Source organism: Oncorhynchus masou, chromosome 24 (assembly GCF_036934945.1).
Source record: "Oncorhynchus masou masou isolate Uvic2021 chromosome 24, UVic_Omas_1.1, whole genome shotgun sequence".
NCBI lineage: Eukaryota > Metazoa > Chordata > Actinopteri > Salmoniformes > Salmonidae > Oncorhynchus > Oncorhynchus masou.
In genome coordinates, this window is record NC_088235.1 from 27,489,143 (window position 1) to 27,512,446 (window position 23,304).

Below are 23,304 nucleotides of genomic sequence, written 5' to 3' on the forward strand. Positions count from 1 at the left end.
CAGCGTAGAACCATTTTAGTTTTTTTCTAAGAGTGTACACGCACACAGACTCTGTTATTACCTCTCCTGAGGAAGCTGTGAGGCTGCTACTCACTCTGTCTTCTCAACGTTGCCTGCTGTAGTAATCTCTGTATTAGTTGTCATGTTCACTTTTCCCCCTGGTAGACACATTCTTTAGGTCTTTCTTACTGACCTACCTCACTGATCTACACCTCCTCAACAAATAGAACTCTCCGTCTCACCATTTCCTGCTGTGTGTGTAGTCAGGCAGCCTTGGTGTGCACTGAATTAGGTTCTACTATGCAATGCTACTGTACCACACACACACACACACACACACACACACACACACACACACACACACACACACACACACACACACACACACACACACACACACACACACACACACACACACACACACACACACACACACACACACACAGTACTTTAATTGGGCCCTTTTTGGTTGCTAACATGCATTGGTCAAAAACTAAGTCACTTACTCTTCACACATTCAGCGAAACAGAAGTCTATGTGGCCCAAACTGTGAATCATTTTCATTGCTTTCACACAAAAAGCATTCAATGACCACATTCTCTGAAATCCATGAACTCTTTTCTCATTCATGCACCACCACCTGCAAAACTATATATATGCAGCACATGTTTTCAAATGCTAAAACACTGTTTCCAAAACTGTTGAAAACACATTCAAAACAAAATGATGGCAAATGTTGTACATTTCTACAGTAACCAGATTGAAACACAGAAAATCTCAGCACAATATTTAATCATTCCAAACACAGCAAATTGCAATTTCAGCTGAAAGCCTACCCAAGTGTCCTATTTTTAGTCTCGTTACCAAACAGACAAAAGAGGACGGCTTCGGGATGATTTAGTTTGGAAACATAGATCAAGGAAGACAGGTTGGTGGGGATAGAAGAGTGGCAGGGAGAGGGAGACAGGTTGGTGGGGATAGAAGAGTGGCAGGGAGAGGGAGACAGGTTGGTGGGGATAGAAGAGTGGCAAGGGAGAGGGAGACAGGTTGGTGGGGAAAGAAGAGTGGCAGGGAGAGGGAGACAGGCTGGTGGGGATAGAAGAGTGGCAGGGAGAGGGAGACAGGTTGGTGGGGATAGAAGAGTGGCAGGGAGACAGGTTGGTGGGGATAGAAGAGTGGCAGGGAGACAGGTTGGTGGGGATAGAAGAGTGGCAGGGAGAGGGAGACAGGTTGGTGGGGAAAGAAGAGTGGCAGGGAGAGGGAGACAGGTTGGTGGGGATAGAAGTGTGGCAGGGAGAGGGAGACAGGTTGGTGGGGATAGAAGAGTTGCAGGGAGAGGGAGACAGGTTGGTGGGGATAGAAGAGTGGCAGGGAGAGGGAGACAGGTTGGTGGGGATAGAAGTGTGGCAGGGAGACAGGTTGGTGGGGAAAGAAGAGTGGCAGGGAGAGGGAGACAGGTTGGTGGGGATAGAAGAGTGGCAGGGAGACAGGTTGGTGGGGATAGAAGAGTGGCAGGGAGAGGGAGACAGGTTGGTGGGGAAAGAAGAGTGGCAGGGAGAGGAAGACAGGTTGGTGGGGAAAGAAGATTGGCAGGGAGAGGGAGACAGGTTGGTGGGGAAAGAAGAGTGGCAGGGAGAGGGAGACAGGTTGGTGGGGAAAGAAGAGTGGCAGGGAGAGGGAGACAGGTTGGTGGGGATAGAAGAGTGGCAGGTAGAGGGAGACAGGTTGGTGGGGATAGAAGAGTGGCTTTGAGAGGGAGACAGGTTGGTGGGGAAAGAAGAGTGGCTGGGAGAGGGAGACAGGTTGGTGGGGATAGAAGAGTGGCAGGGAGAGGGAGACAGGTTGGTGGGGATAGAAGAGTGGCAGGGAGAGGGAGACAGGTTGGTGGGGATAGAAGTGTGGCAGGGAGACAGGTTGGTGGGGAAAGAAGAGTGGCATCGAGAGGGAGACAGGTTGGTGGGGATAGAAGAGTGGCAGGGAGAGGGAGACAGGTTGGTGGGGATAGGAGAGTGGCAGGGAGACAGGTTGGTGGGGAAAGAAGAGTGGCAGGGAGAGGGAGACAGGTTAGGTTGGTGGGGAAAGAAGAGTGGCAATGAGAGGGAGACAGGTTGGTGGGGATAGGAGAGTGGCAGGGAGACAGGTTGGTGGGGAAAGAAGAGTGGCAGGGAGAGGGAGACAGGTTGGTGGGGATAGGAGAGTGGCAGGGAGACAGGTTGGTGGGGAAAGAGGAGTGGCAGGGAGAGGGAGACAGGTTAGGTTGGTGGGGATAGAAGAGTGGCAGGGAGAGGGAGACAGGTTGGTGGGGATAGAAGAGTGGCAGGGGGAGGGAGACAGGCTGGTGGGGATAGAAGAGTGGCAGGGAGAGGGAGACAGGTTGGTGGGTATATAAGAGTGGCAGGGAGAGGGAGACAGGTTGTTGGGGATAGAAGAGTGGCAGGGAGAGGGAGACAGGTTGTTGGGGATAGAAGAGTGGCAGGGAGAGGGAGACAGGTTGTTGGGGATAGAAGAGTGGCAGGGAGAGGGAGACAGGTTGTTGGGGATAGAAGAGTGGCAGGGAGAGGGAGACAGGTTGTTGGGGATAGAAGAGTGGCAGGGAGAGGGAGACAGGTTGTTGGGGATAGAAGAGTGGCAGGGAGAGGGAGAATATGTGGAGGACAAAGGAGAGGAAGCCCAAGAGCGGTGGTCTCTGATGAGATAAGGGCCCCAATTATTGACCATGTTGTAAACCATGGTCTCTCTTTGAGTGAGGCCAGTTTAAGGGTGCAACCAAATTTGCAGCGTTCAACAGTTGCAACATTAGTACAAATTTTCCGGCAAAACAGCAGGTGAGATGTGCATCCTTCAATGATAATGGAACTACATATTACAGTACAGTACAGTCTGTTCCCATTTTTACATGTACTGACATATTGAGATATATTGATTGTTTTGTGTTTTTCAGTAAGATCTAAATGTTGCCTCCCACAGGACGGAGAGGCAGAATATTATCAGATGCACAGGAAATTGACATTGTTGACATGGTAATACAGTCAGCACAATGACAATTGCCAGAGTCCTAGTGTAAGGGTCCTGTGTGTAGCTGGTGTAGAGAGTGAGGCGCAGGACAGCAGATATGAGTAATCAACGTATTTACTCAAAAAGACACATTTACAAAGTAACATCACGAGCCCTCAAAGACGGACCGAATTACAAAAAACAATCACTCACAAACACAACATGGGGAACAGAGGGTTAAATAATAAACAAGTCATTGGTTGAGTGAAGCCAGGTGTGTAATACAAATACAGAACAAATGGAAAATGAAAAGTGGATCGGCGGTGGCTAGAAAGCCGGTGACGTCGACCGCCGAACGCCGCCCGAACGAGGAAAGGGACCGACTTCGGCGGAAGTCGTGACACCTAGAGAAACATAAAATAAGGAGGCAGCAGTTGTACACTGTAGCCTTTGAGAGAAACGGTGAACGTGTGAAAGAACTCCGTTATCAATATGTCCAGGTAAGATGTCTGTTCAATAACCAAACAGGGTACATACACAGCTACTCATAATGTAAAGTACTGTAAACCTGTGGATTTACTGTATTTTAGAGAGTAATGGAGATGGAAGCCAGGCAACCTGCACATACATTCATCTTTGTGGATGAAGCTGGATTGAACCTGGCAAACCCACGCCGCAGGGGAAGAAATGTGATTGGACAGAGAGCAACCGTGGATGTCCCATGCCAGAGAGGAGCTAACGTCAGAGAGGAGCTAATGTGTGCAGCACTGTCCAATGATGGTTTTCTGTTACACAAACCACTCACCGTCCCCTACAATACAGAGAGGCTCATTTATTTTCTGGATGACCTGCATAATTGACTTGTGCCAGCGGAGGAGAGAGGGGCAAGGAACTCCCTGCCATCGTTGTTGTGTGGGATAATGTGGCATTCCTCCACTCTGCTGCAGTCACACTGGTTTGCTGCACATCCCAGGATGTCAGTGCTATTCCTGCCTCCATACACCACTTTCCTAAACCACAGAGAAGAGTTTTTCTCCGTGTGGAGGTGGAAGGTTTATGACCACCATCCACATGACCAGATGTCCTTACTGGAAGCCATGAATGCGGGGTGTGGAGACACTTCTCCTGAAGACTGACAGGGTGTGGAGACACTTCTCCTGAAGACTGCCAGGGTGTGGAGACACTTCTCCTGAAGACTGCCAGTGTGTGGAGACACTTCTCCTGAAGACTGCCAGGGTGTGGAGACACTTCTCCTGAAGACTGCCAGGGTGTGGAGACACTTCTCCTGAAGACTGCCAGGGTGTGGAGACACTTCTCCTGAAGACTGCCAGTGTGTGGAGACACTTCTTCTGAAGACTGCCAGGGTGTGGAGACACTTCTGAAGACTGCCAGGGTGTGGAGACACTTCTCCTGAAGACTGCCAGGGTGTGGAGACACTTCTGAAGACTGCCAGGGTTGGATTAGACATTCAAGAAGACACTTTCCAAGATGCATCGCCAGAGACGACATAAGATGTGATGTTGCTGAGAACTTGTGACCAAACGCAGGAGAAAGGGAGAACTAGAACCCTCACAGTACTGTACAGTATGAGTGATTATACTATACATGTTGATGAAAACTAGAACCCTCACAGTACTGTACAGTATGAGTGATTATACTATACATGTTGATGAGAACTAGAACCCTCACAGTACTGTACAGTATGAGTGTTATACTATACATGTTGATGAGAACTAGAACCCTCACAGTACTGTACAGTATGAGTGATTATACTATACATGTTGATGAGAACTAGAACCCTCACAGTACTGTACAGTATGAGTGATTATACTATACATGTTGATGAAAACTAGAACCCTCACAGTACTGTACAGTATGAGTGATTATACTATACATGTTGATGAGAACTAGAACCCTCACAGTACTGTACAGTATGAGTGTTATACTATACATGTTGATGAGAACTAGAACCCTCACAGTACTGTACAGTATGAGTGATTATACTATACATGTTGATGAGAACTAGAACCCTCACAGAACTGTACAGTATGAGTGATTATACTATACATGTTGATGAGAACTAGAACCCTCACAGTACTGTACAGTATGAGTGATTATACTATACACGTTGATGAGAACTAGAACCCTCACAGTACTGTACAGTATGAGTGATTATATTATACATGATGAGAATTAGAACCCTCACAGTACTGTACAGTATGAGTGATTATACTATACATGTTGATGAGAACTAGAACCCTCACAGTACTGTACAGTATGAGTGTTATACTATACATGTTGATGAGAACTAGAACCCTCACAGTACTGTACAGTATGAGTGATTATACTATACATGTTGATGAGAACTAGAACCCTCACAGTACTGTACAGTATGAGTGATTATACTATACATGTTGATGAGAACCAGAACCCTCACAGTACTGTACAGTATGAGTGATTATACTACACATGTTGATGAGAACTAGAACCCTCACAGTACTGTACAGTATGAGTGATTATACTATACATGTTGATGAGAACTAGAACCCTCACAGTACTGTACAGTATGAGTGATTATACTATACATGTTGATGAGAACTAGAACCCTCACAGTACTGTACAGTATGAGTGATTATACTATACACGTTGATGAGAACTAGAACCCTCACAGTACTGTACAGTATGAGTGATTATACTATACACGTTGATGAGAACTAGAACCCTCACAGTACTGTACAGTATGAGTGATTATACTATACATGTCGATGAGAACTAGAACCCTCACAGTACTGTACAGTATGAGTGTTATACTATACATGTCGATGAGAACTAGAACCCTCACAGTACTGTACAGTATGAGTGATTATACTATACATGTTGATGAGAACTAGAACCCTCACAGTACTGTACAGTATGAGTGATTATACTATACATGTTGATGAGAACTAGAACCCTCACAGTACTGTACAGTATGAGTGATTATACTATACATGTTGATGAGAACTAGAACCCTCACAGTACTGTACAGTATGAGTGATTATATTATACATGTTGATGAGAACTAGAACCCTCACAGTACTGTACAGTATGAGTGATTATACTATACACGTTGATGAGAACTAGAACCCTCACAGTACTGTACAGTATGAGTGATTATACTATACATGTTGATGAGAACTAGAACCCTCACAGTACTGTACAGTATGAGTGATTATACTATACATGTTGATGAGAACTAGAACCCTCACAGTACTGTACAGTATGAGTGATTATACTATACATGTTGATGAGAACTAGAACCCTCACAGTACTGTACAGTATGAGTGATTATACTATACATGTTGATGAGAACTAGAACCCTCACAGTACTGTACAGTATGAGTGTTATACTTTACATGTTGATGAGAACTAGAACCCTCACAGTACTGTACAGTATGAGTGATTATATTATACATGTTGATGAGAACTAGAACCCTCACAGTACTGTACAGTATGAGTGATTATACTATACATGTTGATGAGAACTAGAACCCTCACAGTACTGTACAGTATGAGTGTTATACTATACATGTTGATGAGAACTAGAACCCTCACAGTACTGTACAGTATGAGTGTTATACTATACATGTTGATGAGAACTAGAACCCTCACAGTACTGTACAGTATGAGTGATTATACTATACATGTTGATGAGAACTAGAACCCTCACAGTACTGTACAGTATGAGTGATTATACTATACATGTTGATGAGAACTAGAACCCTCACAGTACTGTACAGTATGATTGATTATACTATACATGTTGATGAGAACTAGAACCCTCACAGTACTGTACAGTATGATTGATTATACTATACATGTTGATGAGAACTAGAACCCTCACAGTACTGTACAGTATGATTGATTATACTATACATGTTGATGAGAACTAGAACCCTCACAGTACTGTACAGTATGAGTGATTATATTATACATGTTGATGAGAACTAGAACCCTCACAGTACTGTACAGTATGAGTGATTATACTATACATGTTGATGAGAACTAGAACCCTCACAGTACTGTACAGTATGAGTGATTATACTATACATGTTGATGAGAACTAGAACCCTCACAGTACTGTACAGTATGATTGATTATACTATACATGTTGATGAGAACTAGAACCCTCACAGTACTGTACAGTATGATTGATTATACTATACATGTTGATGAGAACTAGAACCCTCACAGTACTGTACAGTATGATTGATTATACTATACATGTTGATGAGAACTAGAACCCTCACAGTACTATACAGTATGATTGATTATACTATACATGTTGATGATGGGTGTTTTTGTCGTTATCACTGCAGCCCTGGAATTTCAGGAATTAGTTTTTTGTTTCAACATTTTATTTTTCACAAGTAAATTACTATATGCAAAGGTACATAAAAAATAAAGGCTATCGAAGCAAATTGCTGCATTTCTGATTTATTCTTGTTACATATACTTTAGTACAGTCAATAGTGAAAATGTGTTATTCTTATTCTATAATGAAATACTGATTTATGTGAAATATCATTCAAACTTCAAAGAGAAAAGTTCATCATTTATGTAATGCTCCCTGTTGTTAGTGGTTTTATGTCATCGTGTCAGAGTGACAATGTACTGTATGCTTTCTGAATGAGAATTGTTGCCAGTGTTATGGTCGAACGAGTTTATTTTGAGACATGTATGAAGTGTTTTGGTGGTTTGAGTGAGTTTTGGAGGTGAGATCAACTGTTTGGCCAAGATGCATGTTGGTAATACAGACTGTGTGAAGAGTTTTGAAAAAGTGGCTTCAGTATTGACCGATGCTTGTTAGCAATTGAAGAAAAAAAACTCCTGAAGTCTTCATTCTTTCTTCCCAGTAATTTCTCTCTGCAGAGTATCAAAGTATTGAGCCTAAAGCATGTGGGGCAGAGGGTTAAACTCATGATGTCACAGTGCGTTTAACCCTGCAGATGACACTGAACTTGTAGTGACAGAAATACGGTCCCCAGTGATGGGAATTGAGTACAGAAAGTCTTCTCAACATTCCTTGGACACTGTGTGTCCTCATAATGTACAATCTCCTATGGAAGTATCCCTGAGAGAGAGAGGGAGAGAGAGGCTGAGATTAAGACATCTTGCATTACAAGCATGCCCATGGCCCCAGTGGTCTCATCCACTGAATCAAAAGTGTCTGCCTCTGACCTCCAGGGTGGAAAGGCCCATATTCTCTCTCAGATGGGTCTGGCAAGGGTCCCAGAGTAAAGTTACACAGATAACAGCATACATGGTCTGAGCCCTGGGACCAACAGGGTAAACACTTCCTACCCGGGGACCAGCAGAGAAAATATGTCCTACCCAGGGACCAACAGGGTAAACACTTCCTACCCGGGGACCAGCAGAGAAAATATGTCCTACCCAGGGACCAACAGGGTAAACACTTCCTACCCGGGGACCAGCAGAGAAAATATGTCCTACCCAGGGACCAACAGGGTAAACACTTCCTACCCGGGGACCAGCAGAGAAAATATGTCCTACCCAGGGACCAACAGGGTAAACACTTCCTACCCGGGGACCAGCAGAGAAAATATGTCCTACCCAGGGACCAACAGGGGAAACACTTCCTACCCGGGGACCAGCAGAGAAAATATGTCCTACCCAGGGACCAACAGGGTAAACACTTCCTACCCGGGGACCAGCAGAGAAAATACGTCCTACCCAGGGACCAGCAGAGAAAATACATACTAACCAGGGACCAACAGGGTAAACACTTCCTACCCAGGGACCAGCAGAGAAAATACGTCCTACCCAGGGAAGTGTTTGCTGCTCCTGCATCAGGTAGCTAGGCTGTGTGTGCATTCATGCGTGTATGCGCGCGCGTGTGTGTGTTTGGTGGGTGTGTCTATGTGTGTTCCTCTGAGAGTGAGGCCACCTTTTAAATCAACACTCCTGTCCTGTGTTTACACACATGGGCTCTTACTGTATGACCCAGTGAGGAGAGGAGCGATAATGTTGGGACGACAAATAAAGAGTTAAAAGACTGGAGCACTCAGTGTGTAAAATCAACCCTCCATTGGACCAGTTATAATGGCCACTGCGTTTACTGTACCTAGGGGGGCCAGCATTATACTATACAACACTGGCACACACACACACACGTTAATGCCCAGATGCTGTGTTTTATGAGTGAGAATTACTACTGGTTTTACTACTTGATTGCGATTGAGATGTGTAGTAAAACATCAGTGATTTATGTACACTACTGGTTTTACTACTTGATTGCTATTGAGATGTGTAGTAAAACATCAGTGATTTATGTAGTAATGAGTGATCACTACTGGTAAACACTACATATTTCACTACTGGTGAATACTACATATTTCACTACTGGTGAATACTACATATTTCACTACTGGTGAATACTACATATTTCACTACTGGTGAATACTACATATTTCACTACTGGTGAATACTACATATTTCACAACTGGTGAATACTACATATTTCACAACTGGTGAATACTACATATTTCACTACTGGTAAACACTACATATTTCACTACTGGTGAATACTACATATTTCACTACTGGTGAATACTACATATTTCACTACTGGTGAATACTACATATTTCACTACTGGTGAATACTACATATTTCACGACTGTTGAACACTACATATTTCCCTACAGGTGAAAACTACATTTTTCACTACTGGTGAACACTACAAATGTCATTACTGGTGAACACTACATATTTCACTACTGGTGAATACTACATATTTCACTACTGGTGAATACTACATATTTCACTACTGGTGAATACTACATATTTCACTACTGGTGAATACTACATATTTCACTACTGGTGAATACTACATATTTCACTACTGGTGAATACTACATATTTCACAACTGGTGAATACTACATATTTCACAACTGGTGAATACTACATATTTCACTACTGGTAAACACTACATATTTCACTACTGGTGAATACTACATATTTCACTACTGGTGAATACTACATATTTCACTACTGGTGAATACTACATATTTCACTACTGGTGAATACTACATATTTCACGACTGTTGAACACTACATATTTCCCTACAGGTGAAAACTACATTTTTCACTACTGGTGAACACTACAAATGTCATTACTGGTGAACACTACATATTTCACTACTGGTCAATACTACATATTTCACTACTGGTGAATACTACATATTTCACTACTGGTAAACAGTACATATTTCACTACTGGTGAACACTACATATTTCACTACTGGTAAACACTACATATTTCACTACTGGTGAACACTACATATTTCACTACTGGTAAACACTACATATTTCACTACTGGTAAACACTACATATTTCACTACTGGTGAACACTACATATTTCACTACTGGTAAACACTACATATTTCACTACTGGTAAAGACTACATATTTCACTACTGGTAAACACTGCATATTGCACTACTGGTGAACACTACATATTTCACTACTGGTAAACACTACATATTTCACTACTGGTAAAGACTACATATTTCACTACTGGTAAACACTACATATTTCACTACTGGTGAACACTACATATTTCACTACTGGTAAACACTACATATTTCACTACTGGTAAACACTACATATTTCACTACGTGTGGACACTACATATTTCACTACTGTTGAATACTACATATTTCACGACTGTTGAACACTACATATTTACCTACTGGTGAAAACTACATTTTTCACTACTGGTGAACACTACAAATGTCATTACTGGTGAACACTACAAATGTCATTACTGGTGAACACTACATATTTAATTACTGGTGTACACTACATATTTCACTAATGGTGAACATCACATAGGCTGTGCAGTCTTGCACTCTACCTGTATCTGTTCAGATAGAACAGGTTAAGCCTGATGCAGAGGCAATTTATTTTTGGGCTATTGTCACGCCCTGGCCTTAGTTATCTATGTTTTCTTAATTATTTTGGTTAGGTCAGGGTGTGACGAGGGTGGGTATGATTGTTTTGTATTGTCTAGGGTTTTTGTATATCATGGGGTGTTTGTAAGTCTAGGCATATGTAGGTTTATGGTGGTCTGAATTGGTTCCCAATCAGAGGCAGCTGTTTATTGTTGTCTCTGATTGGGGATCATATTTAGGTTGCCATTTTCCCTTGGGTATTTGTGGGTTCTTATTCTATGTTTAGTTGCCTGTCTGAACTATCCATATTAGCGTCACGTTTCGGTTTGTTATTTTGTTCGCTCTGTTCAGTGTTCGCTCTTTTAATAAAGAAGAATGTACACTTATCCCGCTGCGCCTTGGTCTCCTCCCTACGACGGCCGTGACAGCTATTGCCAGTGTATATTTGGTAAATTTACTTGTTTATTTTGTATGATATGGCACTTTCACCATTCGATCTAAGACCTGTAAATAAATGTACACTCCTGCTGGTTTCATGCCCTTAACACTGCTACAAGGTCCCTATTTTACAATGTCATAGGCAAATCAACATATGTTGAAGACAAAATAATGAAAAGGGCTGTCTGGTTGCCTCAATAAATAGACAATGATTTATAGTTATAATGTTTCAGGTAAGACCCATGTGCAGATTGTGTTGAAGTAACATTGTTTATTACAGCAACAGGGGCAGACAAACAACAGGTCAAGGCAGGCAGAGGTTGATAATCCAGAGTAGTGGGGCAAAGGTACAGGACAGCAGGCAGGCTCAGGGTCAGGGGCAGGCAGAGTGGTCAGGGAGGCAGGCTCAGGGTCAGGGGCAGGCAAAGTGGTCAGGCAGGCAGGCTCAGGGTCAGGGGCAGGCAGAGTGGTCAGGCAGGCAGGCTCAGGGTCAGGGGCAGGCAGAGTGGTCAGGCAGGCAGGCACAGGGTCAGGGTCAGGCAGAGTGGTCAGGCAGGCAGGCACAGGGTCAGGGGCAGGCAGAGTGGTCAGGCAGGCAGGCTCAGAGTCTGGACAGGCAGAGTGGTCAGGCAGGCAGGCTCAGGGTCTGGACAGGCAGAGTGGTCAGGCAGGCAGGCTCAGAGTCTGGACAGGCAGAGTGGTCAGGCAGGCAGGCTCAGAGTCTGGACAGGCAGAGTGGTCAGGCAGGCTCAGGGTCAGGGGCAGGCAGAGTGGTCAGGGAGGCAGGCTCAGGGTCAGGGGCAGGCAGAGTGGTCAGGGAGGCTCAGAGTCTGGACAGGCAGAGTGGTCAGGCAGGCAGGCTCAGAGTCTGGACAGGCAGAGTGGTCAGGCAGGCAGGCTCAGAGTCTGGACAGGCAGAGTGGTCAGGCAGGCAGAGTGGTCAGGCAGGCAGGCTCAGAGTCTGGACAGGCAGAGTGGTCAGGCAGGCAGGCTCAGAGTCTGGACAGGCAGAGTGGTCAGACAGGCGGGCTCAGAGTCTGGACAGGCAGAGTGGTCAGGCAGGCGGGCTCAGAGTCTGGACAGGCAGAGTGGTCAGGCAGGCGGGCTCAGAGTCAGGACAGGCAGAGTGGTCAGGCAGGCGGGCTCAGAGTCAGGACAGGCAGAGTGGTCAGGGAGGCAGGCTCAGGGTCAGGACAGGCAGAGTGGTCAGGCAGGCAGGCTCAGAGTCAGGGTCAGGCAGAGTGGTCAGGCAGGCGGGCTCAGAGTCAGGACAGGCAGAGTGGTCAGGGAGGCAGGCTCAGGGTCAGGGTCAGGCAGAGTGGTCAGGCAGGCAGGCTCAGGGTCAGGACAGGCAGAGTGGTCAGGCAGGCAGGCACAGGGTCAGGGGCAGGCAGAGTGGTCAGGCAGGCAGGCTCAGAGTCTGGACAGGCAGAGTGGTCAGGCAGGCAGGCTCAGAGACAGGACAGGCAGAGTGGTCAGGCAGGCAGGCTCAGAGTCAGGACAGACAAGGGTCAAAACCAGGAGGGAGAGAAAAAGAGTGACTGGGGAAAAGCAGGAGCTGAGAAAAATGCTGGTTGACTTGACAAACAAGACGAACTGGCAACAGACAAACACATATATACACAGGTATAAACACACAGGGGATAATGGGGAAGATGGGTGTCACCTGGAGGGGGGTGGAGACAATGACAATGACAAGGACAAGTGAAACACATCAGGGCATGACAGTAGTTGAACATGTCATTGCATGTATAGATTTTCTTTACTTGAAAAAACGTGACTCAACTTGCTCTTATAAAGCACGACTTGGACTTGACCCGTTCTACTTGAGACTTGAACCTTGTTTCCAACCTTTTTCATTATTTATTGCTCAGAGGGTTTTGATCAGTCATTAAAATGCTGAAAACAAATTGGCTACCTATTTAAAAAGATGGAGAACTATGAATGAAAGATACTGGAATTTTGGGGCTCAGGCAACTAGCACAAAAGCCAACTAGCACAAAAATAATATTGTGATATAGTCAAAATGATACAACAGGATATATTGTAAAAAAGTATTCCCCCATACAGATTACTGCCGTATTCCTACTCCTCCTTATTGAATAACTACTGCCATTGGTGTCTGTAGTGTGGTGTCACTGCTGATCACTACTGAATTGCTCCTGATCCTTATTCATTCCCTACATAAAACCTTTTGGATTACTATTGAAAACATTTACTACTGTTTGCATATTCAAAATCACTACTGACACCTTCTTGTCTCACTACTGTGTCCCTACTATACTATTGCACATGATATTTCCTCAAGTTTCTAACTGTAGTTACAGTGCATCTGGAAAGTATTCAGGCCCCTTGACTTTTCCCACATTTTGTTACTTTACAACCTTATTCTAAAATGGATTAAATTAAAAATGTTCCTCATCAATCTACACACAATACCCCATAATGACAAACCCGCTAGCTTTTCTGAACGCTGCGTCCCCTGCTCGCCTAGCGTAGTAGTGACTACCGAACAGCACACTGACTCACCTGCTGCTGCTCTTTTGACTCTATGATCACTCGGCTACACAGCTGACGCCCCCTGGACTGCTTCAATAACACAGTACCTCATTTTGTTTATCTGTTGGCCCCAGCATCAAACTCAGGTCCTGTATGTACCTAACTGACCCACTCTGCCCATTCATCACCATTTACCCGTTGTTGTCTTAGCTCTCCTGATCGACACCTGTGATTGCTTTATGCTTCTCTCTGATGTCAATATGCCTTGTCTACTGCTGTCTCAGCTAGTTATTATTGTTTTATTTCACTGTAGAGCCCTCAGTCCCGCTCAAAATGCCTTAGATAGCTCTTTCGTCCCACCCCACACACATGCAGAGACCTCACCTAGGTTAACTGATGCCTCCAGAGATGAAACCTCTCTCATCGTCACTCAACACCTAGGTTTACCTCCACTGAACTCACATCCTACCATAACCTTGTCTGTGCATTATGCCTTGAATCCCTGTAGCCCGCAGTTCCACTCCTATTCCCCAGGCGCTATCATTTGTTTACTTCTGTAACCGTAAAAGCCTTGGTTTCATGCATGTTAATATCAGAAGCCTCCTCCCTAAGTTTGTTTTTTTCCACTGCTTTTAGCACACTCTGTCAACTCTGATATCCTAGCTGTGTATGAATCTTTGCTTAGGAAGGCCATCAAAAATTCTGAAATTTCCATCCCCAACTACAACATTTTCCACCAAGATAGAACTGCCAAAGGGGGTGGAGTTGCAATCTACTGTAGAGATAGCCTGTAGAGTTCTGTCATGCTATCCAGGTCTGTGCCCAAACAGTTCGAGCTTCTACTTTTAAAAATCCACCTTTCCAGAAATCTCTCACTATTGCCGCTTGTTATAGACACCCCCTCAGCCCCCAGCTGTGCCCTGGACACCATATGTGAATTAATTGCCCACCATTTATCTTCAGAGTTTGTATTGTTAGGTGACCTAAACTGGGATATGCTTAACACCCCGGCCGTCCTACAATCTAAACTAGATGCCCTCAATCTCACACAAATTACCATGGAACCTACCAGGTACAACTCTAAATCCGTAAACATGGGCACCCTCATAGATATAATCCTGCCCTCTAAATACACCGCTGCTGTCTTCAGTCAGGATCTCAGTGATCATTGCCTCATTGCCTGCATCCGTAATGGGTCCGTGGTCAAACGACAACCCCTCATCACTGTCAAACGCTCTCTAAAACACTTCAGCGAGCAAACCTTTCTAATCGACCTGGCCCAGGTATCCTGGAAAGATATTGACCTCATTCCGGCAGTAGAGGATGCCTGGCTGTTCTTTAAAAGTGCTTTCCTTACCATGTTAAAAAAGCATGCCCCATTCAAAAAATGTAGAACTAAGAACAGATATAGCCCTTTGTTCACTCCAGACCTGACTGCCCTTGACTATCACAAAAACATCATGTGGCGTACTGCAGAAGCATCGAACAGCCCCCGCAATATGAAACTTTTCAGGGAAGTTAGGAACCAATATACAGTCAGTTAGGAAAGCAAAGGCTAGCTTTTTCAAACAGAAATTTGCATCCTGTAGCACTAACTCCAAAAAGTTCTGGGACACTGTAAAGTCCATGGAGAATAAGAGCGCCAAAAATATAATTTATTAACAAGAAATTTGTGGAGTGGTTGAAAAACGAGTTTCAATGACTCCAACCTAAGTGTATGTAAACTTCCGACTTCAACTGTACATACAGCATCCCTTTGATCGTTGTATAATTTCTTCTCGCATCTACGTGCTATCCTCCTCTCACCTTATCTCTTCGCTTGTGGACTTCAGTGCACAACATGTCAACTACCTGTGACCAGGCAAAAAAAACTTTCCAAGCCAAACCATCATATCATAACTGCTACCTACATTGTTGTCACCATATTATAACATCAGTGGTGTATAGTACTTAAGTAAAAATACTTGAAAGTACTACTTAAGTAGTTTTTTGAGGTATCTGTAATTTACATTACTCTTTATATTTTTGACAACTTTTACTTTTATTTCACTACATTCCTGAAGAAAATCTTGTACTTTTTAGTCCATACATTTTCCCTGACACCCAAAAGTACATGTCACATTTTGAATGCTTAGCAGGACAGGAAAATTATTAAATTCATGCACTTATCAAGAGAACATCCCTTGTCATTGCTATTGCCTCTGATCTGGTGGACTCACTAAACACAAATGCTTAACTTGTAAATTATGTCTGAGTGTTGGAGTGTGGCCCTGGCTATACATAAATAAAAGGAAGGAATTTGAAATTATTTATACTTTTACTTTTACTTTCAATACTGAAGTATATTTTAGCAATTACATTTGCTTTTGATACTTAAGTATATTTAAAGCCAAATACTTTGACTTTTACTCAGGTAGTATTTTTTACTGGGGGACTTTCACTTTCACTTCAGTCATCTTCTATTAAGGTATCTTTACTTTTACTCAAGCATGACATTTGGGTAATTTTCCCACCACTGTTTTAACGTCAGTCAACATAGCTACTAGAACTAACGCATGAGTAAATCCGCTACAATCATGCAGTACAGTATATAGTCACCAAGGAGTTTAACAGTTACACTGGCGGGTCCTGGTGGCAATGTACAAAACCAAAAGTTCCATTGTTGGATAGCCATAGCCAGTTAGCTAACACAGTATCCCTCTCTGTTTGAGATGGTTGTTTGAGTAGGCTAAACTAGCAAGCTGCATTTGCTAAGAAAGTGAAAAGAAATACTAAATATCTCTCTCTCTGTTGCTTCTCTTTAATATTTGAAGCAAAGTAATTTGTTAAAAACTGTTCAACTATTGTCTTTCACTGCACTGCAGTGCTAGCTTGCTGTAGCTTATGCTTTCAGTACTATATTCCTTCTCTGATCCTCTGATTGGGCTCTGATAGGTTGGAGTATGTCTTCCTGAAGTTGTCATAATTACTGTGTAAGTCTATGGAAGGGGGTGAGTACCATAAGCCTCCTACGTTTTGTATTGAAGTCATTGAACCCAGAGGAGGATGGAAACTAGCCATCATCTGGCTACACCATGGTGCTACCCTACAGAGTGATGTTGAGGCTACTGTAGACCATTGCAAAACATTGTGTTTGAAATCAACTATTTGGTGACATGAATATATTTAGTAGAGTTTTATCTAAAAACGTTTTAAACATTTCACTATTTACATGTTTCTGAAATTCACTGAGGAGGATGGTCCTCCCCTAAGGAGCCTCCACTGATACAAACACACATTCTTATTAGCTCGCATGACGAAAACAGAGTCTACATAGCTACATTTCAATATGGCTAGTAAACACAAGACCATTTTGACTAGCCCTCTTTTTGATGTGGTTATATAAATGGCTAAACAACAACACGAAAGTATTCATAAAATATAAAGGAAAGTTAAGCTTACAGATGGTGCCAGCATAAGGGCTATGAAAGACAGGATGACAAAGGATGGAAGATGATTACATTCAGGATTGTCAAAAACAGTAGATAGCTAACAACAACCAACTACTTCCTGTTTTGTCTTCTTCTGTGGTCGTGAAAAGACTGTGTAGTCTGGCCGTAGTGTTGTGACTACTTATTTACTGCCAACATCAAGTTGTAAAAATCTCTACCTGATTACTACTGGAAGCACTACTGTTTTTCCTTCTGAACACTACAAAACTCTACTTGAGTAGTGCATATACAACACATTCACCACACAATCCCTACAGGTCTCTACATAATCACTCCTGCACAAATAGGTTTTGTGTAGTAATTCAGTAGTCTTTTTTTCATGAGGGGTAACTTACTTAGAACAAAAAACAATTAAGTAAATATGATGTTTCCAGAATTAATGTGTAGCTCGTCATTTTTTCACCTTGTTTTTGAGATGACATTGACACACTCAGGTTGGTATACATAGTTCAGTCACTACAATACGGTCGTAAACAGTAGCAAATTAACCCGAGGTCTTTTAAAATAGGGCCTAATAGAGCTGAGGGCCACCCAGACGGTGAGTACTGCAGGCAGCTGATAGCAGCAGGTCTATGGAGATAAACACACACCGGCATTCCTGCTCCAGATGCTAACAACGCTACCGCTAGGCTAAGGTGTAATCAAAACAAACAGCAAGTCGCTTAGCTAGCCTCTGCCAACCTGGCTGCCCTTGAAAACCATACAAAGACCAACAGCATCTGATAAAGAACAAACACAACAGTTGAAGTGGTATACACTCTAGTACATAGTCTCACTTTAATCTTGCGAGATAAGGCTGACCAGGTTAATGTGTGTGTGTGTCCCCCTCTCTAACCTCCCTAACCTCCCTCCCTCCTTCTCTCTCTCTAGTGTGTGGCCTCCTTTTAGCATTTGTGTTATAGCCAGAGAGTCCTACAGAGTTCTGTGACTACAGGCCAGTGTTCGAGAATGTTAATATGATGTCAATGGAAGCTGGGACAGGTCCAGCATGGATCCCATTAGCCTGATTGGCCAGAATTAAACATCCACTTACTGCTGAGTACACACTACACAAACAGACTGGCACGTCTATATGGCAGGCCAAAATGATCACTGTAAAAAAAACTAAGAGCAAAATCATCAAATAAAATAAATATAATTATTTAATTGTAGTGGGTTGTAGTACTAGTTGTAAAGAAAAGTGTCACTTCCTTTATATCCTTTATATAAAGTATAGAAACGTGGCACAATGCTGTCCTATGTAACTGATCGGTCACTGTGGGAGTCGTTCAGAACAAAGAGGAAGACAGGAGAGAGAGCCCGTGGAGATGAATATGTAGAAAAGCTGGATCCCAGTGGAGATGTTGTTCTTTGATGTTTTCTGTGTCACTTGTTGACCTCTTATGTTGTAATATTAATATCAACATGCTACAGGCCTAATTGGGGTGAGCCAAATAAATGTTTTCTACGTTGTTTATCTATTTAAAAAAAGTCTTTATGGAACCAGATCGTATTGAGATGAATATCAAAAACCTAATACATTCATAATCTTCTTTTTGCATGGTGTATTACTTTAGTATGAGTGTTCTCTATATGCCTGATCCTCGTATCCCTTCATATCGAAAAAAGAGGTGATCTGTTGTAAAAACATATGTCATGTTTTCAGTATTAGCCCCATGGCACATTTGTGGTGGGGGACATCAGATTTGGATCAGAGAGGAGTTTGTTCCCCACACAGCTCAGGCCAGAGCCCTGCAGTTAGAGACCAGAGAACAACCACGTCAACGACAGCCTTCAGGATGTGTCTCAAATGGCACCCTATTCCCTATATAGGGCATTCATTTTGAACATAGCCCAAATGCACTGCATAGCAAATAGGGTGCCATTTGAGACCCATCCTCAGTCTCTACCACATGGCTACGCTACAGGGGGGAACCATCCGTGGAAATTAAATGAGGGATTTTCTGAAGATTTGGAACATTCCTCCATGCTTGGATTTCTAAAACATAAACCCGCCGTGAGATTTGAATCCCCTCATTTTAAATTAAACGAAGGGATCCTTGTTTGAGGAAAGTTGGAAAGATTCCTGTTTTGTATTTTAAAATGAAACTTCTGGTAATCCACTTTAGATAGTGTCCCAGCATATGGTTCCAGCTGTGAAAGGACACATTTTTGGAGACTAATAGCTGTCCTTCATCTCACAATCAGAGCCTTTACTGCCTACCTGGGCGTCAGTCTATTTCTCCTTTGTTGGCTAAAGCAGAATCAGACTGTTGCTAGTCTGTTGGGGAGTTTCTTGCAGCTTCAGTGGTATACAATACACAGTACATGGCATAGTATATTTGTCCAGGCAGCCTGGGGGAGAGCGCACTCAGCCCAGCTCTCAGCCCAGCCTCCAACAGGAGGAGGAGGAAGTCCTGAGGAAATGACTTTTCACTGGTCATTATGGCCTTGTAGTTTGCCTTAAGCACCCACTCATTGACTTCCTTTCCATCTGACATTTCAGTGAGGCCAGCATCTAATGTAGGTGTTTATATTGATGTAATCACAGACCTAACCAACTACTGACAAAGCTAAATCAGAGGCTCTCAAGGCTGCAGAGCATCAAAGAGACAATCATAACACACTAATAACACAAGGAATATGAATATGTTGTCACAATTTGTAATATAGATTGGGACGCAGATCTGGTCATGTTAATGCACACAAGCCAGGTTCCAAAGGTCTTAAAGTCTGTTTCATCACATGCAGGAGGATAGGATTGAGACTGGGTACATAGAAACAAGATTAACTTCATGGGTCACAAGAAATTCCCAGAAGCTTTTGGTGGGTCCGTTTACCAAATATTTGGGAACCACTAATCAAATATCTCCTCTCCTCTCCTCTCAGAAACCTGATGCCTCGGACGTTGGAAAGCCAGATCACTATGGAGAAGACACCTAGCTACTTCGTCACCAAGGAGGCTCCCCGCCGTCTCTTCGCCCTGAGTCGTCACACCAAGCTGATTGTGGTGGTCCGAGATCCTGTGACCCGGGCTGTGTCCGACTACACCCAGACACTGTCGAAACAACCCGGCCTTCCGTCCTTCCAGAGCCTGACCTTCCGGAACTCAACCATGGGCCTCATCGACACCTCCTGGAGCGCCGTGCGCATCGGGATCTACGCCAAGCACCTGGAGAACTGGCTGCGCTACTTCCCCCTCTCGAAGTTCCTCTTTGTCAGCGGCGAGCGGCTGGTGACGGACCCGGCCGGGGAGATGGGCAGGGTGCAGGACTTCCTGGGGCTGAAGAGGTTGGTCACAGACAAACACTTCTACTTCAACCAGACCAAGGGTTTCCCCTGCCTGAAGAAGCCTGAGGGGAGCAGCAGGCCACGCTGTCTAGGGAAGTCTAAGGGAAGGCCTCATCCACAGATCTCTCCAGAGGTGCTGCTCAGGCTCAGGGAGTTCTATAGGCCATTTAATATGAAGTTTTACCAAATGACAGGCCATAACTTTGGCTGGGACTGATGGAAATGGGATGGGATAGAGAATAGACATGGGTCTCCAGAGGATAAGACAGGCCCTGTACTGGCCACTCAACCTGATGTTTTACCAGATGACAGGTCTGTGTGACTTCGGCTGGGACTGGCGGGAACAGGCTAGAGTTGTGCTACCATTGTAACCAAACCATGGGAGAGACTGATAGTATCTTTTGGTTATAAAGAGAGGCATTAAAACTCCTTGAATAACAGATGTGATTTTTCTTGTATGATTGTTGTGTCACTGCAATATAATACCATTTTTATATTCTGACAAAACTGCTCCATGAGCCTGACAAATATTTTCATCTGAGAAATGATTCCGGAATATGCTAATAGTATTTAAATAAGATAGACTACAATAAGCCAAGTGCATTTCCTGAATCATTTTAGTAATCACAAATTATTTACTGTTGTCCCATTTTCCGGTTTTAAAATGCAATCCCAACGATGTTTAGGTGACATTTTTTTATTAAAGGAAGACTATTGCTGGGATAAATGCTGGGATAAATGCTGGACAATGCTCTTTTTGGGGGGGAAATATATATTGGTTGGTTTACTCTATGTGCTGTAAAATTGCTATTATTTATGTTGCAAGAGTTATGCTATTGAACATTTCTGATATATCCTATATGTGTATCTGTGGTTTTCTGCATTGTGTTTTTGTTTCAAACCAAACTAATAAACTGTACCTCTCTGACTGTACATTTCTGGAAAGCATCATTTATCAAATTACAATGTTTTATCTTCTACTTCTGTATTTCAAAATGCTGATATTTTACTAAAGCATTTATTACAAAACAACTGTCTTGTTTTCATCAAATAAGTCAACATTTCAGAATAAAATACCTTTCTATGAAATATCCACACCTTGTGATCTACTGTTGTCACGTCAGACCAGTCTTCCAGCTGATGTGTAGAGAGAGGGGAGGTAGAGAGGTGGTGTGGGTCATATGGCCCTGTAGAGTCCAGGGCTAAATTTTAAGTTAATGCAAAAAGGAAGCTTTCTGATGTGTAAGCAATCAATTGGCCGGGGTCATTGGAGACATTTGGGATGGTCATTTTTGACCCCTGATTCCCCATTGACCTGTTGGCCTCACCATCATAAACTGCTGACCACTCCAGTGCTGCGGCGTTGGCCAGTGGAGCCGCCCAGACACACTCCCTGGGTGCTTCCCAAATGGTACCCTATTTCTTATATAGTGCACTTTTGATCAGAACCATTGTCAAAAGTAGTGCACTATATAGGGGATAGAGTGCCATTTGGGACACAAATATACTCCCTATTCTAGAGGATCCATTAATATTGCAAACTTAACCTCCGGGACCCGGGGTGAAGGAAGATGGCTGAGCAGAATCAATAACTGCCTGTTTAGTTTATAGGCTCTGGGATATGTGCTTATACCTACCATGTCCCCGTGTCAAGGTGATTTAGACCAGGGTCGGCCCCAGGTCGCTATCACACATTTGTAAAATATTACTTAACGTGTGATTTATCATATATATGCATGAGGATATTCATATTGGTCCGTGGGCACTTATCTTTACTGGCCTTCAGACTAATATATAGTACCAGTCTAAAGTTTGGACACACCTTCTCATTCAAGGGTTTTTTGTTTTTTTACTATTTTATACATTGTAGAATAATAGTGAAGACATCAAAACTATGAAATAACACATACTTGTAGTAACCAAAAAACTGTTAAACAAAACATATATTTTAAATGTGAGATTATTCAAAGTAGCCACCCATTGCCTTGATGTCAACTTTGCACACCATTGGCATTCTCTCAACCAACTTCACCAGATAGTCACCGAGAATGCATTTCAATTAACAGGTGTGCCTTGTTAAAAGTTCATTTGTGGAATTTCTTTCCTTCTTAATGCGTTTGAGCCAATCAGTTGTGCTGTGACAAGGAAGGGGTGGTATACAGAAGATAGACCTATTTGATAAAAGACCAAGTCCATATTATGGTAAGAACAGCTCAAATAAGCAAAGATAAATGACAGTCCATCCTTAATTTAACGGTTAAGACATGAAGGTCAGTCAATACGGAAAATGTCAAGAACTTTGAAAGTTTCTTCAAGTGCAGTCACAAAACCCATCAAGTGCTATGATGAAACTGGCTCTCATGAGGACCCCAACAGGAAAGGAAGACCCAGAGTTACCTCTGCTGCAGAGCATAAGTTCATTACAGTTACCATTCTCAGAAATTGCAGTCCAAATAAATGCTTCAGAGTTAAAGTAACAGACACATCTCAACATGAACAGTTCTGTCACCGCTTTCTTCTGTTGAAGGAGAGGCGGACCAAACGCAGCGTGGTTATTTTTGATACATCTTTAATCAAGATGAAAATAGAACAATATACAAAAACAAGAACCGTGAAAAACCGAGAACAGCCCTATCTGGTGTAACAAACACAAAGACA

The 23,304-nt window shown here is 43.2% G+C and overlaps 1 protein-coding gene across 1 annotated transcript in view; it reads left to right on the top strand.

The window, feature by feature from the left end:
* The window catches only part of LOC135511582 (heparan sulfate glucosamine 3-O-sulfotransferase 6-like), a 31,853-nt gene extending 10,274 nt beyond the window's left edge, over positions 1-21,579 (top strand). The window contains exon 2 of the mRNA XM_064933072.1: positions 20,245-21,579. Within this exon, the coding sequence (XP_064789144.1) occupies positions 20,245-20,863 (619 nt within the window). The 3' untranslated portion in view covers positions 20,864-21,579. The remainder of the gene's footprint in view (positions 1-20,244) is intronic.
* Positions 21,580-23,304: the final 1,725 nt, after the last annotated feature.